This window comes from Panthera pardus, unplaced genomic scaffold (assembly GCF_024362965.1).
Source record: "Panthera pardus isolate Hobbes unplaced genomic scaffold, ASM2436296v1 HiC_scaffold_12, whole genome shotgun sequence".
NCBI classification, from domain to species: domain Eukaryota; kingdom Metazoa; phylum Chordata; class Mammalia; order Carnivora; family Felidae; genus Panthera; species Panthera pardus.
The window spans coordinates 70613938-70637684 of NW_026526677.1; the positions used below are offsets into that span (position 1 = coordinate 70613938).

At 39.1% G+C, this 23747-nt stretch overlaps 1 protein-coding gene across 1 annotated transcript in view; it reads right to left on the reverse strand.

Moving 5' to 3' along the window:
• Positions 1-23747, reverse strand: part of RAB38 (RAB38, member RAS oncogene family) — a 57243-nt gene that overhangs the window by 12660 nt on the left and 20836 nt on the right. Inside the window, exon 2 of the mRNA XM_019450043.2 lies at positions 21347-21627. Within this exon, the coding sequence (XP_019305588.1) occupies positions 21347-21627 (281 nt within the window). The remainder of the gene's footprint in view (positions 1-21346; positions 21628-23747) is intronic.

A 23747-nucleotide genomic window follows, 5' to 3' on the forward strand; every position in this document is an offset into this window, starting at 1 on the left:
GATAACAAGTCATTCTTGGACTGGGCAACCTCCTTAAGGCAGTGCTTAGCATAGGCTATATAATTTTTTTTTCTTTTTTTTTTTAATTTTATTTTTTCTGTGGAATAACACTACCCTTTTCTTCATTCTACAAGCTTGTAGTAGCAAAGAAGAGATGCGTCATTTCATAGTTCCTACCATGTAATATTGATGTATCATGTAACTAAATGAAATAACTTATTATTCAGCAAATAATCATTGATCTCTTTTCATGGACCAGGCACTATTCATCAAACTCTCTACAATCTTCACTTTAATAAACCATGGTGCCAGTCATAATGTGATTATTTTATTAGCCCTGGCGTCTCCTGCCTCTGCTCAGACATAACGATAATGATGAGCTCCATCTCACAATTGTTGTGACATTTTGCCCTAAGCCAGGCCCTATGTAGTCTCGTCTATGGTCACATCCCTCTGTTTTCTTCCCATGGCCACTGTTTTCCATACTCCTTTCAAACTATCCCCTGACTACTCTAACTAAAGTGTAGTGACCATGATACCTCACCCTAATTCCCAGCTCGAAAAACGTTGCTGTCTCACCTTACCTAATCAGAATTAGTCCAAACCACTACATTGAGCCAACCAACAGGGCTCCCCCTTAATTCTCTTGGCTCATCTCTGCTGGCTCCCCTCACTTAGCTGAACTCCAACTGAACTAAACCACAGGCCATTCTCTCAATGTGCCTTGCTTGGATTATCCTTACTCCATCTCTATCTGTAGGCCTACAGAGTGGATATATCTCACTTGGAAGTAATTAGCTACTGACATCTAATTGATTCACAAGGATTTCATTTTACTCTGCTTTGAACTTTCAGGTGAAATTTGGGTACATTTTCCAGTTTCATAATCGTTGGGTATCTTGAATTTTTATTGCTTACAAATTGGTTTATTTAAAAGGAAAGGTACAGTAAAAGGACTCAGAACTATCCTAGCCCTGCCAATTGCTAACTATGTAACCTCAGGGAAATCGCCAAAAGTCACCAAGCATGCAATCATGCATGACTGGTGCCTCAGTTTCTTTACCTATAATTGTGAGAAAAAATGTCAGCTTCACAAGTTTGTTTAAGATGTTATTAAAAAGAAATGAGCTACGTGAAAGAACTCAGCAATAGGGCCAGAATATAATAAGCCCTGAAAAAAAAGAAAACACTTGATTAAATACTAAGTTGTCTATGAGAAAGTTTGCAGGCACAAACATAATATACTTCTTTGTTAGAGCAAGGTATGTCAAAGTGGGTTCTGAAGTTTCATAACAAGGTAGGAAAAAAAAAAGGCATCTTATGGCCAAATAATTTTATGAAAAGCTAAGTTAAAAAAAATTCCAAAATGTTTCTTTATAAAAAAAATAATGTTTATTTGTTTTTTAGAGAGAGACAGAGACAGAGCATGAGTGGCGGAGGGGCAGAGAGAGGGAGACACAGGATCTGAGGCAGACTCCAGGCTCTGAGCTGTCAGCACAAAGCCGGGCTGGAACCTATGAACCCTGAGATCATGACCTGAGTCAAAGTCGGACGGTTAATTGAGTCATTTAGGCGCCCCTCAAGATGATTCTTTACCACTGGATTGCTCGAGTCCTAGAAGCTTATGCAATGTAGCATGTGATTGAACTTCTTGCATTAGATGGAAAAGGGTTTTAGCATCTGGGGTGGGGGGACATGTGAGGAACCAAAGAAACACAGCAGAACTGGGAGCAGAGGATAAGGATCCGCAACAACAACATGAATCGAGGAAAGGCAGATTCGGGTTGGGATGGGAGGGTCAGAGAGAATTAAGCAGCTCCACTTTCCTCTCCCATCTCCAAGTAGAGAACAAGTATACAGTATTCCATTACCTCATCTGATCACAGAACTCTTATCTCACAGAACGCTATCTCATATAACTAGTGTTCCTCTCTGCACAAGTTGGCAATTACTGCTGAGGAGTAGTGCAGCGCCTCTAGAAGTGGCTATGGATGGTGAGGGGATGGATGCAGAGAGACATCTGTTAACTGACTTTGTGTTATACTTGTGGTCTTCCACCCTTACCTAAGCAGCGCTAGATATTTTTGCCTTTCTCCATTTTTCTGATGCTAGCCCCAAAGGAAGTTTATGTATGTTTTTAATAGGAGAGTAGCGAGAGACAATGTTAATAATAAAGCTGGAAACAATGGGCCTGACGTGATGACAAGGTCCTGACATCATCCCCTTTGGGGAGCCTTCCCTGGCCAATGCCCCATGTCCCAACCTGAGCTGGGTCGGGTTGGGTATGTCTCTCAGGTGCTTCCATCACAGTCCCTAAAGTAGCTTTAATGGCTGCAATGTCTTTTAGAAATTTACCTTCGCAGTAGGTAGTAAACTTCTTGAGAGCAGAAGTGGCACTTTTATGCACTTGGACTGTTACCAGCAGCCTATATAGGGCCTGTTGGCACATACATGCCCAGCAAGTAATTTATGAATGAACTGAGCTGTGAAAGGGAGAGAAGAATGGACTAATACCAATTAAAATTACAACAAAATATTGTGAGCTCTTTTATATTGTAGTCTATTATACTGAACTTTCTTTAAACTCAGGATAGCTTTAGACAGTTCATTAATTAAGAGAGCTGGGTCCTAGCCCTGATGTTACTACAACTAGCTTAGTCACTATGAACAGGTCAAGTCTTCTCTCAGGCATTAGTTTTATCAGCTGTGAAAGGAGAATTTATATTCTGCCTTTTTTCCAATGCAGTTAAACTGGTGCAAGTCCTAAGAATAACATTTCTTTAATGGGAAAGATTTCTCAAGTTGAGAATTTAAGAACAGGACGTTTATTTAAGCTATCATTTACTACAGCAAGTGCACTCTATCAACATGATTAGCCATAAGTTCTTGGTTGCAAAAATCAGAAATCCATTGAATTGCCTAGGTCATTTGAAGGGTAGCTCCCAGGGGTTACAGAATTGCTGAATGACCCAGGCCACTCCAAAAACCTTAGGAAATAAAATTAGGCTCTCAAACACCATCAGGTCAGCTTCATTCTTCTCTATCTGTTCAGCAGCTTTCTGCATGTAAAGAGGGAGAGAGCTGCCAGCAGGCTCTGGGCTTACATCCTCATAGCTTTACCACCCAAGAGAAAGGTCCCTTAGCCCCAAACTCAGCTGGAGAAGTGCTGGGGAAGAACTCAGATGAGTCTGGCTTCAGTCACATCTTCACACTGAAGATTAAAGCAACTAAGGGTCCAGGAGAGAATGGTCCCAGGAGAGGCCCCACTCAGGTCATATAGACACTATTAGCCAATTATGATGACTTCAGGGACAGAGTATGCAGGAAATGGTAACTTTCATTTGGAAAACCTGTGGGGGAAACTGAAAGGGAATGTTTGGGAGTAGAAGCACAAAAATGGCCACGAAAGAATCACCACAAAATCAGGAAACCCTCAGTTGTATCTACTATAAAGCTTTATGCACATTTGTAATTATCTACACTGATGTATTCATGTTTTATTTTATTTATTTTATTTTTATATGTTTATTTTTTATTTATTTTGAGAGTGAAAGAGCAAGCAGGGGAGGGGTAGAGAGAGGGAAAGAGAATCCCAAGCAGGCTCTGAGATGTCAGCACAGAGCCCAATGTGGAGCTCGATCTCATGAACCATGAGATCATGACTGAGCCTAAATCGAGTCAGATGCTTAACAAACTGAGCCACCCAGGCAACCCAACACTAGTATATTCATATTTTAGACAGACATAGCAAGGTATGATTTTTTTAAAAAATAGGAAAATATTTTTCCATAAAGTTGTGCACTATTAAGCAGATACATATCTAGTGGTGTCTGATAACTTTAACATATGCAGAATAAGTGGACATTGAAGCTCTTATATTGGACATGCAAAAAGAGGTAAGTAGAGTGAGACAGAAATGACCTGAAAAGATGTACCTCATCAGAAAGGTATGAAGTAGTTGCTTAATAACTTTTTAAAGGAATAAATGAGGCTCCTGGAAGTTAAGACTTGACCTTAGTTCAGATTTCTGGTTATTTTTACAGATTTTCACTGAATTAAGTCTTTTCAAAAGGACAGTAACTTTGCCAGATAAAGAACATTTCTGCTTCAATTATAAACTTTAAAAATCTTAACTTTGGGGACTCCTGGGTGGTTCAGTTGGTTAAGTGACCAACCCTTGATTTCAGCTCAGGTCAGGATCTCACAATTCATGAGATCAAGACCACACTGGGCTCTGCACTGACGGCAAGGAGACTGCTTGGGATTCTCTCTCTCCCTCTCTCTATGCTCCTCCCCCACTCACTCTCTCTCCCTCAAAATAAATATATAAGCATATTTTTTTAATTTAAAAAAAATTTTTAACTTTGTTCTGGAGAACTATTCAAGGTGTATTATATACTTTCTTGCATTGTAAAATATGATTCAGAGGACCTAGCTTTTCTTGCTGACCCTGGGTGCCTTTTGCTTTTCCTCTCTTCCTTCTTCTGATGATATTGTGTATATGCAGCTTTAGGTCTACAGCTACTAAGCCAACTTTATGCACTGACACCCTAAGTGTAAATATAGCCTAAAAGGGCTATAAAGGAGTTCTTTTTAATAGACACCTAGCCTTGATTAGAAGGAACAGACTAAAATGATAGCAGTGAAATCAATTGGTGGTTTGATTACAGATAATTTCAACACTCAATTTTATAAGTCTGGTTATTTTATAAGTTATTTATAAGGTGCACATACTACGTTAACATTCACATTCAAAGGTGTGGAACAGAGGAATAATTAATTTTGAAGCATGAATAGTGTAGGTCCCAATATCTTCATTTATCAAAGTCCAGACAATAGGAAGGAGACAGCACATCTAGAAATATTTCATACACTGGAAAATAAAATTATAGAGAATAAATGGAAACATATATGTAGGTTTTTTTCACAGATGGAAAACAACCCATAAGATTGAGTCTGGAGAAAAATAAAGACAATAAACTCAGGAACAGAAATTCTAACTATACAGTCATGAGTAGCCCAGTGAAGAAGAAAGAGGAAGGAGATCTAAAAGAAATGAGTTTGACTACAGGAACATCTCAGTTAAGATTAGTTTTAAAAATAACATGTACACAAGTAGAAGGGAAGTAAACTCAGAAAAGATTCAAGGGTGGTCTGAACTCATCCAAATAGGCTCAGGATGCTCAAACCAAGTCTAAAGACATGCCTGGAGAAAATGATAAAAGCAGAAGACAGTACTGGGATTTATTCAGAGCAAAAGTATTGTCATGAAGGGAAAGCCGAATGCTTAAATAATGTAGCACAAGGTTAACAGATGACACAGAGAAGGCAAACCTAACACAAGAAACTAACTTCCTTTTCTTTTATAATAAATATTTCAGTTTGAGCAATCAAGAGACTGCCTTTCAAACCTTTTCTTTAGTATAATGCCCCCCATCACATCCTGTGAACAAGGTGCATTTGGACAGGCTCCGTGGTAAAATGAGTAGATCGTAGCACAGAGCTCAAGATTCTGCTGGGAACTAACCTCATTTTATCAGAAGTTTGGATGAAGTCATAAAAGGCATGTTGAGCAAATTTTTGTTAGACATACAAGAGGCAGAAGTGACATGATGAAATTTGGATTTTTAGAGTGTTCTTATAGAGGTATAAACACTTCTGTTCATTGTTGGCAAGTATAAATTAGCTCATCATTTTTGAAAATCTATATGGAAATATATAATAAGAACTGTACAAATGTCTATTCCCTTTGATCTAGTAATTCTATTAAGAATAAAGTCCAATAAAAAATAATAAAGCCCAATTAAGGAATCTTAAATATATAAAATAATTTACATATAAAGATACTTATCATGACATTATAACAGAGAAAAGTAAAAATTGCCTAAATGTATAATAAGAAAAGGAGGGCCAATTATAGAGGATATTATGGTACAGACTTATGACGCAGTATGATTCAGTTACTAAAAATTATATTTACAGAGTATGCCATGGAAAATGCCCATGATAAATGTTAAGGTTGCATATAATATGATGCAATTAGGAAATACAATGTTAACAGTGATTAATCCTGGGTAGGAGTTTATGTGTGAGTTTGTTTTTCATTATTTTTTTAAGTTTATTTATTTTGAGAGAGAGAGAGACAAAGAGAGAGAGAGCACGCAGTGCAGAGACAGAGGGAGAGAAAGAGAATCCCAAGCGGGCTTTGCACCATCAGCGCAGAGCCCGACGCAGGGCTTGAACACATGAACTGTGAGATTATGATCTGCACTGAAATCAAGAGTTGGATGCTTAACTGACTGAGCCACCCAGGCACCCCTTGTTTTTCATTATTAAGTCCTATTTTTCCTAAACTAGATAACATTTACTTTCTGCACTTTGGCATTTCCATTCATGCCCTGGCTATCTACACAATACATGATATCTCCTCTTCCTTTCCAACAGAATCCCAATATATGTAGGTAGCAAAAACTTGATTTCCCTGGCTTCCTTGTGCTAAGGGTAGCTATGACTAATGAAATATAAGCAGACGTCTATTGGGTAAGCTTCTAGTAAAGCTATTGTTTTCTAAACTTTAAAAAAGAGGAGTTGGTGTGGGCAAACCCAGCTGCTACATGTCTTTTACCCTTAACCTTTCCAGAATACTTATTCTTGTCTAAAAACAAGTATAGTGGGCAGAAGTCTATGCCATCCCCAAGATTTCTACCTCCTGGAATACATGACCATTGACTATAGCCAGGACCTATGCATATGATGGGATACTCACTCCCTTAATTAGGTTACCTTACATAAGACTTCATTGTAGATGACTGGGGACAGATTCTCCTTCTGACCTTGAAGAGGTAAATCGCCAGGTTGTGAAAGGCTACGTGGCTAGAAAGTGACGTCAGCCTCTAGAACCTGAAAGCAACCCCTCGTCAACAGCCATGTGTCGTTGTTTTTAGGGTCTCTTCCAAACTTGTATGCACATAACCCTAACTGAAACTGACACTTTACTTTTATAAGCAAATAGATTAAAAATGAAACTGGAACCATAGATTAAAGCTTCAGAAGAAAATTTAATGGACATTAGTGTAAAATCCTACACTTGGGCTCAAATTATCAGCAGCTCATATCAGTAGCATAAAGATCTTATTTGATAGCATACTATTTGCAAAAATAAGGAGGCTTTTAGATGACCATGAGTGTACACATGTCAACAGCCTGATACAGCTGTTAAGATAAATTAATGCAGTAAAATACTATATAAAATTTAAAATGTGATGTAACCAAGGTAAGTTAAAGCCTCATTATACCATGCTCTGTCCAGTCTGTTGGTATGTAATTAACAGACCTGGCTGCTACGAAAGAAAGAAAGAAAGAAAGAAAGAAAGAAAGAAAGAAAGAAAGAAAGAAAGAAAAAAGAAAGAAAGGCGATCGACAAATTACAGAGTATCCAGGGGAAGGAATCAGAATGATTAGGGTTCTTAAAGCCATTTCACGTGAACAACAAGCAGGAGTTCTTAACAAAGAGTTTCACAAAAGAGTGAGAAAAATCAGAGGATTTGTGAAAGCCAAATAAGAAAGTAAATGTTAGAAACTTTCTACATTTGAAAGTACTATTCCAATGTTAATTATCATCATTTTGAACATTCTTGGCAAATAAAAGCTGACTTTCAATCTACATGATGAACTTAGTTTACAAATTTTTTCATAGACCTGAAACTTAAGTTTACATAATTGCTCTCAGAGTTAGATTTAAACATCTCCCACCTCCCCAAAACCTAGTGAAAGCCATCTCCAATCATATCAGGGACATCTGGCCTAGGTTAGAACTCCCAGTGACTTGAAAGAAAGTGCACTGTTGATAGCATAGAGGGAGACAACCATTTAATCACTTTCCTACTTTGCAAAGTGACTCACCAACTAGCAGACATACAGTGAGTAAACCCAAGTTTTGATGCTTTCAAGAGAGAGCCTATAATGTGTACTCTTCTCTAGTTCATCATTTTCCCACCTCACTACTGAAAATAGCAGAAGAAAAGAAATTTCAGGCTAATTACATGTAATCTTATTAGGGTTATACACTGAGAAGAGATCACGGAGTTCCAATCTCAGCTTTTTTGGAAAATGCCTTTGCCCTCTACTACTTTTCCTCTGTGTAGCCTCATTTTCTCATCCAAATGTGGGAGTGCCCAGGGATCAGTACTTGGTCCTCTGACCTGCTGCCTGGACTTTCCTCCTGAACTCCAGAATCATGCACAGCTATCTACGTGGCATCTGCTCTTAGAGGTCTTCTAGATTTTAACATATACAAAACTAGGTCTTGACATCTCCACATCTCAGGTCTCCTACCTCAGAAAATGGCAACTCCGTTCTTCTAGATGCTACAACCAAACACTGCGGAGCCATCCCAGAATCCTTTTTCTCTTATAACCTCCATTCAAATTGTCAGGAAATCCTATCTGCTGCCTGTTCAAAAAAGCATGTCGTCTTTGACTACTTCCCACAATTTCTCTATCAGATGTTGCAAATAGAGTCCTCGCTAATCTCCTGCTTCCAGTTTCTCCCACTAAAATCCAGGCTCAACATAACCACCAGAATGATTGTTTACATCAAATCCTATCACATCTCTGATCAAACCCCGTGTCTTCCCATCTCACTCAAGGCAAAACTTAAAGTTATTACAGTGCTCTAACGACTCAGCATGACCCCTGTCATCTTCCTGACCTCATGTCTATTATTCCCACCAGAGTGCCTCTGCACATGCCACACCTTCTTCCTGGATCATTGCCCTCAGCAATCTCTACAGCTCAGTATTGTCCTCTTTCAAATCTTGAACTCAAAAGATAAAAAATAAAAAAATACAACACCACACTTTCTAGTGAAACCCACCTTAGGTAGGTAGCACCTACCCAAGAGTGCTTTCCTTCTTTGAACTCTCTCCTATATCCTGAGCTTACATGCCACACTAGCTGTACACTCCTTCCCCGCTTAAATTTTCTCAGCATTTAGCTCTACTGACAAACTACACATTGCACTTATTCATCTCTTTATTACCTGCCTCCACCATTACAATGCAAGCTTCAAGAAGGCAGGGATTTTATCTGTCGTGTCTGCTGGTATAGCTCTGGTGCTCACAACTGTGCCTGTCACATAGAGGAGAAGTGCTCAATGATTATTTGAAAAATGGCTGAATGAAACTACAAAATAAGTAGTTAGACCATAAGATGATTATGAAGTGCTCTTCAGATCTACTTGTCCTAGGTTTCCACAGAATGGTAGAGGAAGATATAATGACATGATGATTTGGGGGTTCAGCATGAGTTTCTGTTACTGTGGAACAGTTGAGCTCTTTAGACCTTGGTCATTTGAAATTACTGCTCATGTCTGTCCTTTATGAAATCTGAAACATAAGAACTAAACTTATAACCAGATGAACCAGAGGATGATAATTCTCCTTCCAAAGGAACTTTTCCTTGTCAAAGGGAGAGCTGTCATAATGAGCTTCTTGAGGTAGCACTAAAAAATGGGACTTATATACAATGTTTCAGAAACATATTGTATGGGCAATTCTAGGCACCCCAACTCTGACCCTCTTTTTCATTTTGGGAATCCTGGGAAACATAAAAACTGGAGGACTTGCTTTATGGTACACAAAGATTATGCCTACACTAGAAAATTCAAAGGGACCAAGAATTAGAAAAGCTTTCTACAGAGAAATTCCTTCCCTGAAGCAACCTTTGACAGGCAAATGATTCTCAAAAGATGATTCAACCTCATTTAGTTCATGGAAACAGATTTACAACCCTTGATTTTACCATCACTGACTCTTCTACCTTATACCTAGGACAAATTTAATCACTTCGGAATACCCCTGGACACGTCTGGCTAACCTAGTCTTTGAACAGTGTCCTAGCATGTTAGGTCAACTTCTGAGGCTAGCTTCTGAGAAGCTGCTGCTGCTTCTCATTTCTATCTAATGGGATATTGGTTTTTCCTCCAATCCCAGCAGGCCCTCCCAAGAAATCAATACCTCACTAGTCAGTGAAGCAGACAGAGATGAAACAGAAGGCCTTGGGAGAGCAGGGCTGCTGCCCGCAAATCTAAGACCACTTGTGTCAAAGATGGCAAACAAGACACATCAAAGAAGGTAAATGACCACAAAACAGGAACAAACAAAATCAATACCGAAAAATAATGAAGTAACACAGGGAGGGAGAAGACAAACATGTCTTAGTAACAAAACCTCTACAGACACAAGGAAGCAACACTTCCCAGAACGTTCTGACAGTGGTTCTGACAGAAGAGACACAGCTTTTGCCTGTTGGTTGTCTTTTTCAAAGTAGAAAGCTGGTATGGAAAGCACCAGGCATATCCAGAATCAATCAGACCTGAGTTTAAGTCCCAGCTCTGAGACTCACTAGTTGTGTGACTTTGGGTAAGTTACTTAAATCCCGTTGTGCTGTAGTTTCCACATAATAAAATGAGGATAAAATAACCCTAATTTTAAAAGAAACTATAATGAGTTAAATTATATAATGACTAAACTTGAGTCAGAAATGAAGTAGATAATCAGCAAAAAGGTCAAAGAGCACGGGTACCTTCCAGTTAAACATGGCAGACTGAGGGAATAGGTTTATTCCCTATCCTTGCCAAAACACTGAAAACAAATGATTTGAAAGAAATAAAACATTTCAATTAGCATCTCAAGAACTAAAAGAATGAGAAAATATGCAGCAGCATTCAAGAGATTTCAACACATGTTTAGAAATCAGAACACAATGGAGAATAGTAGTGGATTTATAAAAACTATTCAAAGATCCCTTTGAATAGAGGGATCTGGGTTCTAATTCTGACTCTGCCACTTGCTAACCATATGATCATGGGTAAATCATTTGACGTCTCTAAGCCTCAGCTCCTTAATTTGTAAAACATGCATAACACTATGTGGTTCATGAGGGTTTGTGAGAAGTAAATGAAACAAATAAAGCACTTAGGACAAGGCCTGGGAATAAGAGTATGAGTGTGTTTCATAAATATAAACTATGATTCTTAATAATAAGATTCTTTGTGGTTTCGTATTGACAAGTTTCTGATTACTGTAAAGCTACTAACTGCAGTAGTGACATGTTCTCACTTAAGATATCTTAAGAGTAAAGATGAAAAGCTTGTCTTTGCTTTTAAGAACACCCAGAATCTCCTAACAGTGGCTTCTAAAGACCCTCTGCGTGGCACCCCTTAAAAAGGAGTTCCTCTCACGAGTCCCCTTTCAATCTTCCTTTGGGGACTCTCTCATCCTTGGTGACACACGACAAACATCAAGGAAGCTGTCTCACTCTCAGGCACAGATAACAGCCTTTCCTTCAAGTGTTCCTACACCTCGCATAGAAGCCACCAATTTTTACAGAAATTCATACTGCATTATAATTATTTGTTTATATGAGTTTGCCTCTAGGAGACTGGGAAGTTCTTAATGGGAAGAATCTATGCCCTTTATGATCAGTGCCCCAGTGGTTGGCAAAGTGCCTACCTGAACACACACATAGTAGCTATTCAAGGAATACTTCAGGAATGAATGAATGAATGAATGAGTGAGTGAACGAACAAAGTATAACACAATGCATCTCAACCAAGGTGCATACCAACATCACCAAAGACCGTTTTCTAAAAACATACATCTATGCACCTCCAGACACCTCAGAGCAGGCCTGAGCCATGTGGAATCTTAGCAAGCTCTTCAGGAGTTCCTGATGTACAACTTTTCAAGAATCATTGTCAATGGATAGAGTTCTGGACTAGATCTGAAGTCTGGGCCTGGTTTCTCCAAAGCCTCTCTGGAACTCCATTTTATGAATAGTAAGAAAAGGCCAATATGCTAGCCATTGTGCATGGCTCAAATGACAGGAGCTGAACAAAAGGAGAGATGCATGTAAACAAGATGATGGGAATTTCAATGAGGAAAAGATACTAAATTCTGGTCCTGGGGTGTGAAGGAGGAATAAGCCAGATAATAAGATCCACAGGCTAATGGGAGATTCTTGCGGGATGCTGTGCGGTGTTACCAGGAAAAGAATTCTGCAGTTCCCAGTTTAGGGCCCAAGGCATTAGGGGGGATATTTCCCTCATCTTCATTTCTTTCTCTGCTCCCCCCTCCACACTGCAGGGCACTGCAACCTCCCTGCTGTGCAAAGGATCTATAAAGGTTTCTGGATGAAAGCAGTTATGTAATGTGGAGTCCTCCTGGGAAATATAGTAGTAAATTAATTTTTCTCCTTCTGCACAGTTCTCTAAGGACAGAAATACCCCCATAAAGGGTAGGAAAAAGAATAATAGGGTAAAAGAATCTTCTGAAAGAGTCCTTGAGAAGCAGTGTAGCAAACAATTCTGTTCCATCCAATAACCACTGACCAAATGACCACTATGGATGTGCAAGCCACTGAGCTGGTGGCTGCCCAGGAAGATTTCACAGTGCAGTACAGAGGGCAGGCTCACAAAGAAAGAATCTTGACACAATTGTGATAAGAAACAGGAGAGACTACCTGAGGGTTGGTAACCAATAGCACTTGAGTCAAGTTCTGAAGGAAGAATGAGAGGGAGGTGAATAACTGTAAGAAGCATGTCCCAGACAAAGGGAAAAGCAAGATGTGAACAGGGGATGTGAAGCAGTTCAGTAACATTAGGGATAAATGGAAGGACAAAAAAGGGGCAAGAAAGAATCTCACTGTGGGTTTTCTATGCTCAGGAACAAGGGATTTCTGAAGGGTGAGTAACCTAGTTATAAGGGTGCATGGCTTAGATGTCCAGGTGGATGTGAGGTCTCCACATCAGATGATCTGACTGGCAGAAAAGCCAATGAATTCAGTTTCAGATGTGTTGGGTTTGAAGAGTTGTCTGGGTGAAATCCAGGTAGAGACCCAGAAGGATATGGAAGTCTGAAGTTTGGGAAAGAAGTCATCGTTAGAGATCAAGATCCAGGAGGAAAGCTGACTCCAGAAACATAAATCAATGAGCATGGCTGTGCTCCAATAAAACTTTATTTACAAAATAGGAGGTAGGCTATATACTTGGGCTGCAGGCTATAGTTCGCTGATCCCTGTTCCAAGGTGTCTAAATTTGAATCAAAAAGTAGGGCCTACAGAAGATTCTTGAATTATCAAAGTGATCCCTTGGGTAGATTGAGTTTTTAGCACCATGCAGTACAGACTATCATAAGCAAAGTGTGGAAATAGACTATTAAAACTGTCCAAATGTCAGACAGGAAGGACCTAAGCTTTATGAAATGAAAATTTAAAACATGCAGGAGAGAAGGACATATGGAACACCTTGCTCCCTGCACACCAAGCTGTGACTATATCCTCTGAGGATCCACATCTACTTTCCTACGACATTTTAGTCATAGTTGGATCTCAGATTCTCTAGAAAATTTTAAGCACAGACTAGAAAACCTCTAGAGAACCAATTTGGCTAAAGATAAAAATCAAAACATTATTATTAATTTACATTGATTCACAAGCAGGTGAGTAGCTTGAGTTTCAGGCTCTGGCACTTAAGCTCTTCTCAACTTCAAGAAACAAGTCGCTTTTTTTTGTTGTTGTTGTAGGGCATTAAGAATCTGTCAGAAGCAGTGATTCCAATGGTTGTGCTACAGACTATTAAACATTGCCACCATTTCCTTTAAATAACATCTTCTAACTTGGCTCTGATTATAGATTCCAGATTGGGCCCTTCCTTTTATGTCCCTAACTACAAACAGCTCTAATCAGACCAGCTGAAAATACAGGGTTAAATGTGCTGGGACAAAGTAAGTGAGTGAACGCTCATCCTACAACCTCATCTAAATTCTTTGGAGACAGATGCTTAAAACCTGTAAGATCTATTTCCTATAGGAAATTCTAACATTTTAAGAATAAGAACTGGCACCTCATAACATGCTCTGAACTCAGAAAGACCTTAATATACATCATTCACAGCACAGACCTGGACAGTCACTCAATACAAATTGTATTGAATCAGTGATTGCACCAGTGACTGTCAAGAATTTTTTCATGGTTTGACATTTGAAAAATGAGAATAATCAGAGATGGCCTACTACCCAATTTAAAAATAAAAGGTTTTGTTTTTTTTTTTAAATGGTGTTCTCTACTCAATCTGCTAAAAGTGAATTAGAATAGCCATCTACCCATACCCAGATGGCATTATCTATGCATTTTCAGTTTGTATGAATGCATTATGTTTCTAAGTGTATATTTTCTAGAAGCCTATGAAATAAATCATATGTGATACTACTCTTCAGGCAGCTTCCAGAAAAACTAGCCACTTCTTAACTGCTGCATATTTTAGCTTGCAGAACAATAATAATAATAATAATAAGAGCTCAGTAAACAACAAAACACAGAAAACTTTCCTTTTAAATGAAAATTCTAGGCCAGCATTTCCTAAGCTTGTTCCACTATTTTGTTAAGTGTTCCACATGACCAAACACATTTAGGTACTGCTGCATGGTGTAGACCCCTCTTTTTTTTTTTTAATGCTTATTTATTTATTTTGAGAGAAAGAGAGAGAGAGTATGAGCGCACATACATGAGTGGGGGAGGGGCAGAGAGAGGGAGAGAGAGAATCCCAAGTAGGCTCTGCGCTCTCAGGGCAGAGTTGGACGTGAGGCTCAATGTCACAAACCCACGAGATCACAAACTGAGTCGAAATCAAGAGTCAGACACTTATCGACTGGGCCACCCAGGTGCTCCTCTTCTTGAAGGAGACAGCAGAAAAAGCCATCATTTTTATTTTTAGAAATCACACTGGCTATAGGGCACACTTTGATTTTGAAATGTTAACATATGAAAGAACAAAAAGAGTATGTTAGAATTAAAAAAAAAAAAAAAGGCAGTAGTGGGGCACCTGGGTGGCTCAGTTGGTTGAGCGTCCTACTTGGGCTTAGGTCATGATCTCACAGCTTGTGAGTTCAAGCCCCGCATCAGGCTCTGTGCTGACAGCTCAGAGCCTAGACCCTGCTTCAGATTCTGTGTCTCCCTCTCTCTCTCTGCCCTTCTCCACTTGTGCTCTGTCTCTCTCTCTCTCTAAAAAATAAACATTGAAAAAAATTTTTTAAAGGCCGTAGTTATACAGTTTTAGGAAAGTCACTCAAGTCTCAACTTTTTTTTTTTCTTTAAAATGGTAATAATAATAATGCCTACTCTGTAGGCTCATGAGAAGGATTGAATGAGTGCATTTGCATGAAAATCTCCACATGAAGCTCACATATAGAAAACAGCAAGAGATAGGGCCACAGTTCTTCCTGGAGATTCAGAATGCACATTAGAATATCAAAGTCCTAAGAAGTCCTGCAGCAAGGGAAGCAGTTATTCAGGTTGGATTTCTCAAACATATTCAACCATGTATATTAATCCAGGTTCTCAGTAGTAAGACACAGAATCTGAAGTGCCAACTACGGAATAGTGTATTCAAGAGATATTGTGTAGCTTGTACATTTATTCAGCAGTCTTATGAAATAGGCTCAAGCCTAAGCTTCCAGAAACTCAAGCCCTACATAAAAAAGGCCTGATAAGGACACAATGCCAGCCACCAATGAGCACTGCGTCCCATAATCTGTGAAGCTTCGAGGAACTGAACTTGAATGCAACTGTCCCTGGGGCCAGCAGTGATTATCTTTCTGGGTCAAACATAGGACCCTGAAAATTCTGCTGTCTCCCAAGGATGGAGTCCTGCTCTGCCTCCACCCCCCTCTCCACCACCAAAAAATGGATTTTACATTGTACCTTCTTCCTCTAGTTGCCCACTTCTCCATCAGTATGATTGGTGGAGGGGCTCCTGGGTGGCTCAGTTGGTTAAGCGTCTGACTCTTGGTTTTGGCACAGGTCATGCTCTCATGGTTTGCCTCTGTGTTGACAGTGCAGAGCCTGCTTGGGATCCTCTCCCTCCTCTCTCTCTCTCTGCCCCAACCCTGCTCATGCTCTCTCTCTTTCTCTCTCAAAATAAGTATTATTGGTGGAATCTAGGTCACATGCCTGTGATCTGGCTGCAAAGAAAGCAAAAGAAGAAAGTTCTATGGGTTCTTCCTGAGAAGGTAAGCCTGCTATGGCTGGGGGTTCCCCTAAAGATAGCAAACATGTGTAATAACTGCTAGAAATCCAAAATACATGAAAAACATCCATTACACTGAGGAAAACCTACTCCTCCCTGTAAGAAATTAATATGTTCTTATAGAGAACACTTCTGAGTATACTCCCTCTCCCAGAAGGACAAATACCAACATTTTTCTTTTTAACTGCAGGGAAGAGACCAAAATTGAGTGGAGTTTAATGTAAGAAAATTTCTTCCTGGGGAACCCAGTGATTTTAGAACATTCTAAGAAAGAGAGTGGGCCTAAAATGGAGCTATACATAGGATAGGAACAGCCATGGAAATCTGCCAGGAGTAGGGCATGAGGTGGAGGGGAGCATGAGTCAGGAGCACTGAAGTTCTTTCTGTGACTTTGGTTCCTGTCACCACCATTGGATAGATATTACTTGCTCCACTATTTCCCATCTACCCAGGAATTTTCCTGGTCTCCTGTTTCTAAACACAGCCATGTGTGAACCACTGCACCATAAAAGCAGGATGGGACAGCCTGTAAAGAGCTAAGATATAGAAGCATACCCTTCCACCAAGTGCAGTTGTTGTGTGCATCAGAGCTAAGTACAGACGGTGACATCCAGACCAGAGGATGGGTTGTGCAAACAGATAACAGAGATGTTATGTTTGAGGGGTAGGTGTGGTGTGTATATGTGATCAGACATAACATATACATTATGTCACTTAATGTTCTTGACAACCCTAGAAGGTAAGTGGGTGTGGCCATAAAGTGAATCCAAAAGAAGCAACTGGTGGAGATTCAGGTAATGGGCACCAAGAATAGACGAGGTAAATGGCTCAACAGGTAGCAGGGCCCCATCAGCCAGTGAGAAGGGCCCAGAAGTTAGGACTGCCAACTCTGGGGATGCTCCAACAAGAACAGACCAAGGCTCTCATCGTAAAGAGACAAATCTACCAAAACATATTATAGAGACTGGGCTTAGGCACAAGGGTGCATAAAATAGACATTAGTAGAGTTAAGATCTGATGTGGACAGTGAGATGTACTAGAGCTCCTGATCTATATGGTGACCATGTAAATTCAAATTACAAACCAAGAATGGGTTGTTCCAATAATCATGCCAGGACAGCAGTATAAACCAGGAACGCCCTTGGAAAATGGGACATGTAATCACCCCCAATTATATATTATCTGGTCCTAGTGAATCCACAGGTAGAATTCAAGTAAACATGGCTGAGAAAAAAAAAAAGAATATAAAGGTTGAAAACTAAAGAAAACTCAACTTATTCACAACAGTTTTTCTTTTTATTCCTCTGGTTTTAATATTTGAAGAAATGGTGTAAAAAGATCATAGATGCTAGCATACACCTAATTTTTTCTCTCTTAAATCACAGCCAGAGGCTACCATGAGTGTTCCAGCAATAGCAGTGAGACATAAAAACTCTTATGGAAAATTATTCTACAAGACTGAAGAGCAAAAGGGCAAATTTCCCTCAGCAGCAAGGTCAGCATCAAGATGGAGACTAGTCCCAGTGACTTTTCAAACAACCTGTTAGTTTCAGCTTTAGAAATGGCCAAGCTGCAGGACTGCTACAAGATGTGGCCATGGCGACAAAGCCAAAGGTCATGGCCTTTGGTCCATCAGAAGTTTTAGAGTCATAAAAAAGGAAATCAGTTGTTTATCACCAGACAGATCATGACATCCCACAAAAGGATTCTAATTGTTAGTAGATTCACTTTCTAAGACAAAGATCTCTATAGGAAATGTTCCCTGCCCCCAAATGTTGTAATCAAAGAATAAATGGATCGCAGTTCCACATGCTGCCATCTTGTCTTTGGGTAGACAGTTTGATCTGGGCCTCTATTTTGTAAATGCTGTAATACTATCCTCAGAAATTAAGCAGAGCTTTATCAGAGATCATTTAAAAACGACTTTTTGAGCAGTTTGACACTCCAGCATCAATGCTGCAGTATTGTTCCTGAGATGCTAGATATTAACTTTGAATACTAACCTGGCACTGGGAAGACATTTTCATTATTAAGACATTTGGGACAATTTCAATAGCAGTATGTTTGGAGGGAAGAAGGCATTGAGTGCAATACAATGAGGCCTTGTACCCTCTTTAGCATTTCAGCACACTTTAGGCTTGTGAAATCCCTCCACCCTCTCTCTGTACAAAGCTTCTCTTCAAAGTTTACACTGGCAGGGATTTGGAGGATTAAAAATCCAGTATCTAAGTACAGTGGGTCAGTCAGGCCTTAAGTTAATGAACCTCATGCTCTTAAGCAGAGTTTGACTGCCATAGTGGAACAAGAAATGTCAAAGTGAGGTTAAAGAAAATGTCCAGAAGGTCCTTTGGTCTACAAGCAATTTCAGCCCTCCTCACAAACTCATAGGTCTTTTCCTTTCCTTTCTTTTCTTTTCTTCTTTTTCTATTTTATTTATTTATTTATTTATTTGTTTTGCTAACACTTTTCCCCATATACCATCTTATGTGTTTAATTTATATTTTATTGTTATCCATGAGGTCAGGATTCTGTCTTTTTTATGCATTTCTGTATTCCCAGTGTCTGGTACATAACAGGTGTTCAATAATATTTGTTAAATGAATGAATGAATGAATGAATGATGGAAGACTCCCTCATCATATATATGAGTCATTCATTCTAGTTTGCCCTTCAAATGGAAAGTAACCTATTGGGAAAAGGAGTTCTCTAAAATCTTACTCTTCTACCCCTGTACCTGGAGTTTTGAGCAGGAAAGCAATTATTTTGAAAGAAAGGAATCTGAAGGAAAATGCAGAAGTTGTAGAGTGAAACTGAGGATAGGGCTAAGGAATAAAGAGAATAGGTGAATTCACACACATTTTGGAATTTAAAAAGAAAACAGCAATATCAACATCCAAAAATAAAACTATAAAAAATGTCATATTTCTTTAATTTGTGTAATTTAATCAGACCTGTGAGTTTTGCTCTGCATCTCTCTCTTTACAATAATTCATCAAACAAACCAACCAAAAAGGTTCACTGACAAGTAGAGTAGAAAGGCAGTAGAAAATGATGGATACTGTGGCCTGAATTAAAAGATAACCCCAAGAAATAAGGGAAACAAAAGGTTTTGGAAGAAAAGACAAAATAGCACACCGTGGCTCCAAGGAAGGCTAAAATGCCAGGCACTGAGAAGTAGCAACTTCCCAAAACAGGCCAGCTCAGAGACACCACTCTCATTGAGACTCTCCAGGACATGAGGGGAACAAAGGAACATCCCAACTAGGACAGAAAAAGTGGCACCACCACCCTCTTCTCCATCTCTACCATCCCCCAACCCACTCAGTTGCTTAACAACTGCTGGTATTCAGATTTCAGTGAGGGGCACCTGGGTGACTCAGTTGGTTAAACATGTGACTCTTGGTTTCAGCTCAGGTCATGATCTCTCGATTCATGGGATCAAGCCCCACATTGGGCTCTGTGCTGACAGCGTGGAGCCTTCTTGGGCTTTTCTCTCTCCCTCTCTCTCTGTCCTTCCCCCGCCCTCTCCCTCTCTCTCTCTCAAAATGAATAAATAAAGTTTTAAAAATAAATAAATGAATTTCAGTGATAGTCTCAACTCAGGTTTTTCTTTCCAATCCTTATAGCCTTCACCTTCGTTCAAAGCCTTGCCATTTTCCCACAGGAATTCAATCACTACTACGTTACTCTGTCTCCAGGTTGACCTGCCTCCAGTCTGTCTTGCCCTAGTCCCCGAGGAAAATCTGACCATTCTTCTCTCCAGCATGAAACAGGTCTCAGACTCCTCCTCAGCCTATTTGAATGATGTCCACTAAAGTTATATTTTCAAACCATTCTCTAGTGATTGCACAAATGTTCACAATAAGGCCTTACTGTGATTTCCATAAGTACAGAGACAATGCCTATCTTATTCATAGTTGAATCCCAAACAACCAGCACAGTGCCTGTGCTCCACTCCCTAAGTATTTATTTTGTGTTTTTCACAAATAAATAAAATGGGAAAATTATGATATAAAACTAAGCAGAATGCAATCCTAATAATGTAAAATATATGTATACATTTATATGTAAAATATATAAATATTATACAAATATATATTATAAAATATAATTTATAAATATAAAATATATAAAATGTTTCATATATTTTATACTTACATTTTTAACATATATGTAAACTTACAATATGTTATGTTAATTTATGTATTTTTTCACTTTCAAAATTTACCATAAAAGCTTTTTTTTTTTCTCTCTCTGATACTGAGATACAAAAATATAAGCAAAAACAAAAGGGAGTAAAGCAAAAACCATGCATCTGACAGATGAGATGGCAGCATGGGGCATTATGGGAACAATAATATCCTTATCACACCACATTGGGTTCTTCATCTTCCAGCCCTGACTCTGCCCCACTCCCTGCTACTCCTCCACCACCTGAAGAGTGAGCAGTGCCAAACCACACGATGTTCTTCACAGCGATACTTGCTAACTACTTTCTCACTCCATTCTTCCAGTATTCCCAATGTGGTAGTTCTGCGTTCCTGCCATCTTTTCATTTCTAGGGCAAAGCACCATGCCTGGCATACAGAAGAACATATTAAATATTGATGGAATAAATTAATTAATACATGGATAAGGCAGTGACACTGAATGCAAGGCCCATTTCTTTCATTCACTCTAAAATCATACTTACCTAACAGGGTTGTTATTGAGGACTAAATGAGAAAATGCACGTAAAACATGCCTGACATATAATAAGCACTCACTAAACAAACAGTTATTAACTATTATTACTGTGACCATGTACAAGTTGCTTTTTGCTCTCTTAGCCAAAATCATCTTTTTAAAAAAATTTTTAAGGTTTATTTATTTTTGAGGGAGACAGAATGAGAGCGGGGATTGAGGGAGGGGCAGAGAGAGAGGGAGACACAGAATCTGAAGCAGCCTCCAGGTTCTGAGCTGTCAGCACAGAGTCCGATGTGGGGCTTGAACTCAAGAACCACAAGATCATGACCTGAACTGAAGTCGGACACTTAACCGACTGAGCCACCCAGGTGCCCCTGCCAAAATCATCTTAAATTGTGGATAGTAATTTCTGCCCTGCCAACTCATCTTCTTGAGATGAGAAAGAGCTTAAAACAATCTGGGAAATACAAATCACTAAACAAACACATATTATCATCATAATGATGATGATAATGATTATATGATTATTGTCTTTGTGAATCTTGCCTAATAGGTTTCCCCTTTAAGGTCACATTACCTTGGCTGATGTTTCAAACCATCCTACGAAACCATGCTCCTTGCAGAACTGGTCCATCTTGAGGCCATTGTTCGTGAGCACATCCTTCCCCTGGTCACATTTGTTGGCCAACAAAACCACTGAAACTGGTTTGCCATTAGGAAGACTTAACTTTGAGTCCAAATCATTTTTCCACTTTGTCACTGCTTCAAATGTAGCTGGCCTGGTGACATCGAAGACAATAAATGCGCCCATAGCTTCTCTGTAATAGACCCTTGTCATATTTCCAAATCTTTCTTGACCTATCACCAAAAAGAAAGAGAAATCAAAAACTCATTACAATTGTAAACTGAATCATATACTGGAAACTCTCAAGGTGTCCAGTGTGAGCAGATCCCTCACTAAAGTGCTTCAGTACTTATGTTTAAAGAGTGAGCTAAGTACACAATCAGTATGATGTAGGTAGTGAAACCAGAGTTCCAGAGCAGAATTTATGACCAAAATTGACTGGGATTTCAGCTAATTAACAAAATGGAATGAATCTTATTGGTTGTAACTCTATCCACTAGCAGTAGCTGAAGACAGGAGCTAATGAAGGGTGGGTTTATATTTTTTGAACCCAAAACTCCAGAAGTGTATGGCCAAAGGCCTTTTATTCTGATTTGGTCATTTATTCATGTGAAGAGTCTTATAAAGTTATAAAAATTAAAATAAAGCAAGGTGTGTATTTAATAAGCCAACTTCTCTCAAAAAGAATAAAACGCCGGAACTGGCCTATATCTAAGGACATATAGGTCAACAATTTTAAAAACACTTTACATTTAACTCTGAGTACAAGATGTTGTGATGGTGAGTTTTAATTCAAGTTAAAAAACTCTTTTGTAGGTTGTGATATTCACATGGGCATTAGCATTGCAGATTTGAAGAGGAAATGATCCATAGCACTAGTGAAAATGGATGCAGGTCAAGGGTTCCGCCCTAATGGTCCTATATTGTGTGAGCCTGTGTGCTCACGCATGTATCACTGGAAAGAAGAGCATTCGGTAGGGGCCAGCACATGATGATCCTAAAACATTCCTTACATGGGTTTCACCACAGAAGCTTTGTTTTCTTCCCCATAGTTGTCTAGTCAATCAAAGAAAGAGGTATAATACTCTTCATATGACACACAACCCACAGATGAACTTTCATTTCTCCCAAATGAGTTTTAAATTTCTTTTATTTTCTTTCTTTTTTTAGTTCCTAATGCAAACAGTGATCTCCTTTGATACTGCTCAGGGTGGCCATGACATTTCAGGAAGAGAGGGGAAAAAAAGGCTTCTGTGATCATTTGGGACTCTGAAGGCCTCTAGGCTTTGCACAGTTGTCTTATGATCCCTTTCAGGGAACTAATCAGATGAAAAGCAAAGTCATGGGTTATTCAATAATCTGCTTGTCCAGAGATTTTCATAATAGAGTAAGGAGGTCCTGAAGAAGAAAGATTTTTACATTTAAAATTTATGGCAAAGGGTCACTTTTAAGACTAATGCAAAAAAACAATGTATAGGCTTAACACCTTTATAGGAATTCAAAAAGGAAAATCTGTATGTATGTGTGTGTGTGTTTGAGTTCATGAGGGTATGTGTGCCAGATCAGAAACAAAGAGAAAAAAGTGATCTTTGTACACTGAGGTCACTGGGCTGGTAGACTTGAAAAGTTTATATTTCCGGTGATCTGATAAGAGGTCACATTCAGAAAAGGGCATTTCTAGCACTCACATTTTATCCTTCCTTTGTCAGCTGATAGCTCTCTCTCTGCTGTTTTTTATTAAAAGAATGAGAACCATGTGACTTTTCATGAATCCCTACGAATGGCCAATATTGAGACCTGAGGAGAGTATCATAGGTAACTTACTTAAAAAAAAAAAAAAAAAAAAGACCATAGTTCAAAAACTCCCTGTGGGGTTAGATCACTCATTGAACATACATTTACTGGATAGCTAATACAGTCCAGGCTCTGTACTTTGTGCTGGAAATACATAATTTTTTGCCCTTGAACTGCTAAACTAAGAAGTGTCATACTGGATGCTTGCACTAAAAATGATCCAATTCAGCAGGTAGGTTCTCTTTTCTCTTAGATTCTACACACACATCCATAGCCCTGTCGATGTGACTCATGATTCAATGTTCAGCTTCCAGGAAAGTTAAATGACAAAGCAATCAACTGAACCACAAAAGTTAATACGATGGCTGCAGTAATAATTTGGAAAACCTTGCTGCAGAAGGCAGTAAATTAAATGGTCAGAAGACACCGGTCTTCATTTTAATCACTGGTTACCAGTGCAGCCTTAGACAAATGTATTCCTCTTCGTAAGACTACGTTTTCTCACCTGTGCTTATTATTGTATGTCAGGCATGTTTTACGTGCATGAATTTGTTTTGGC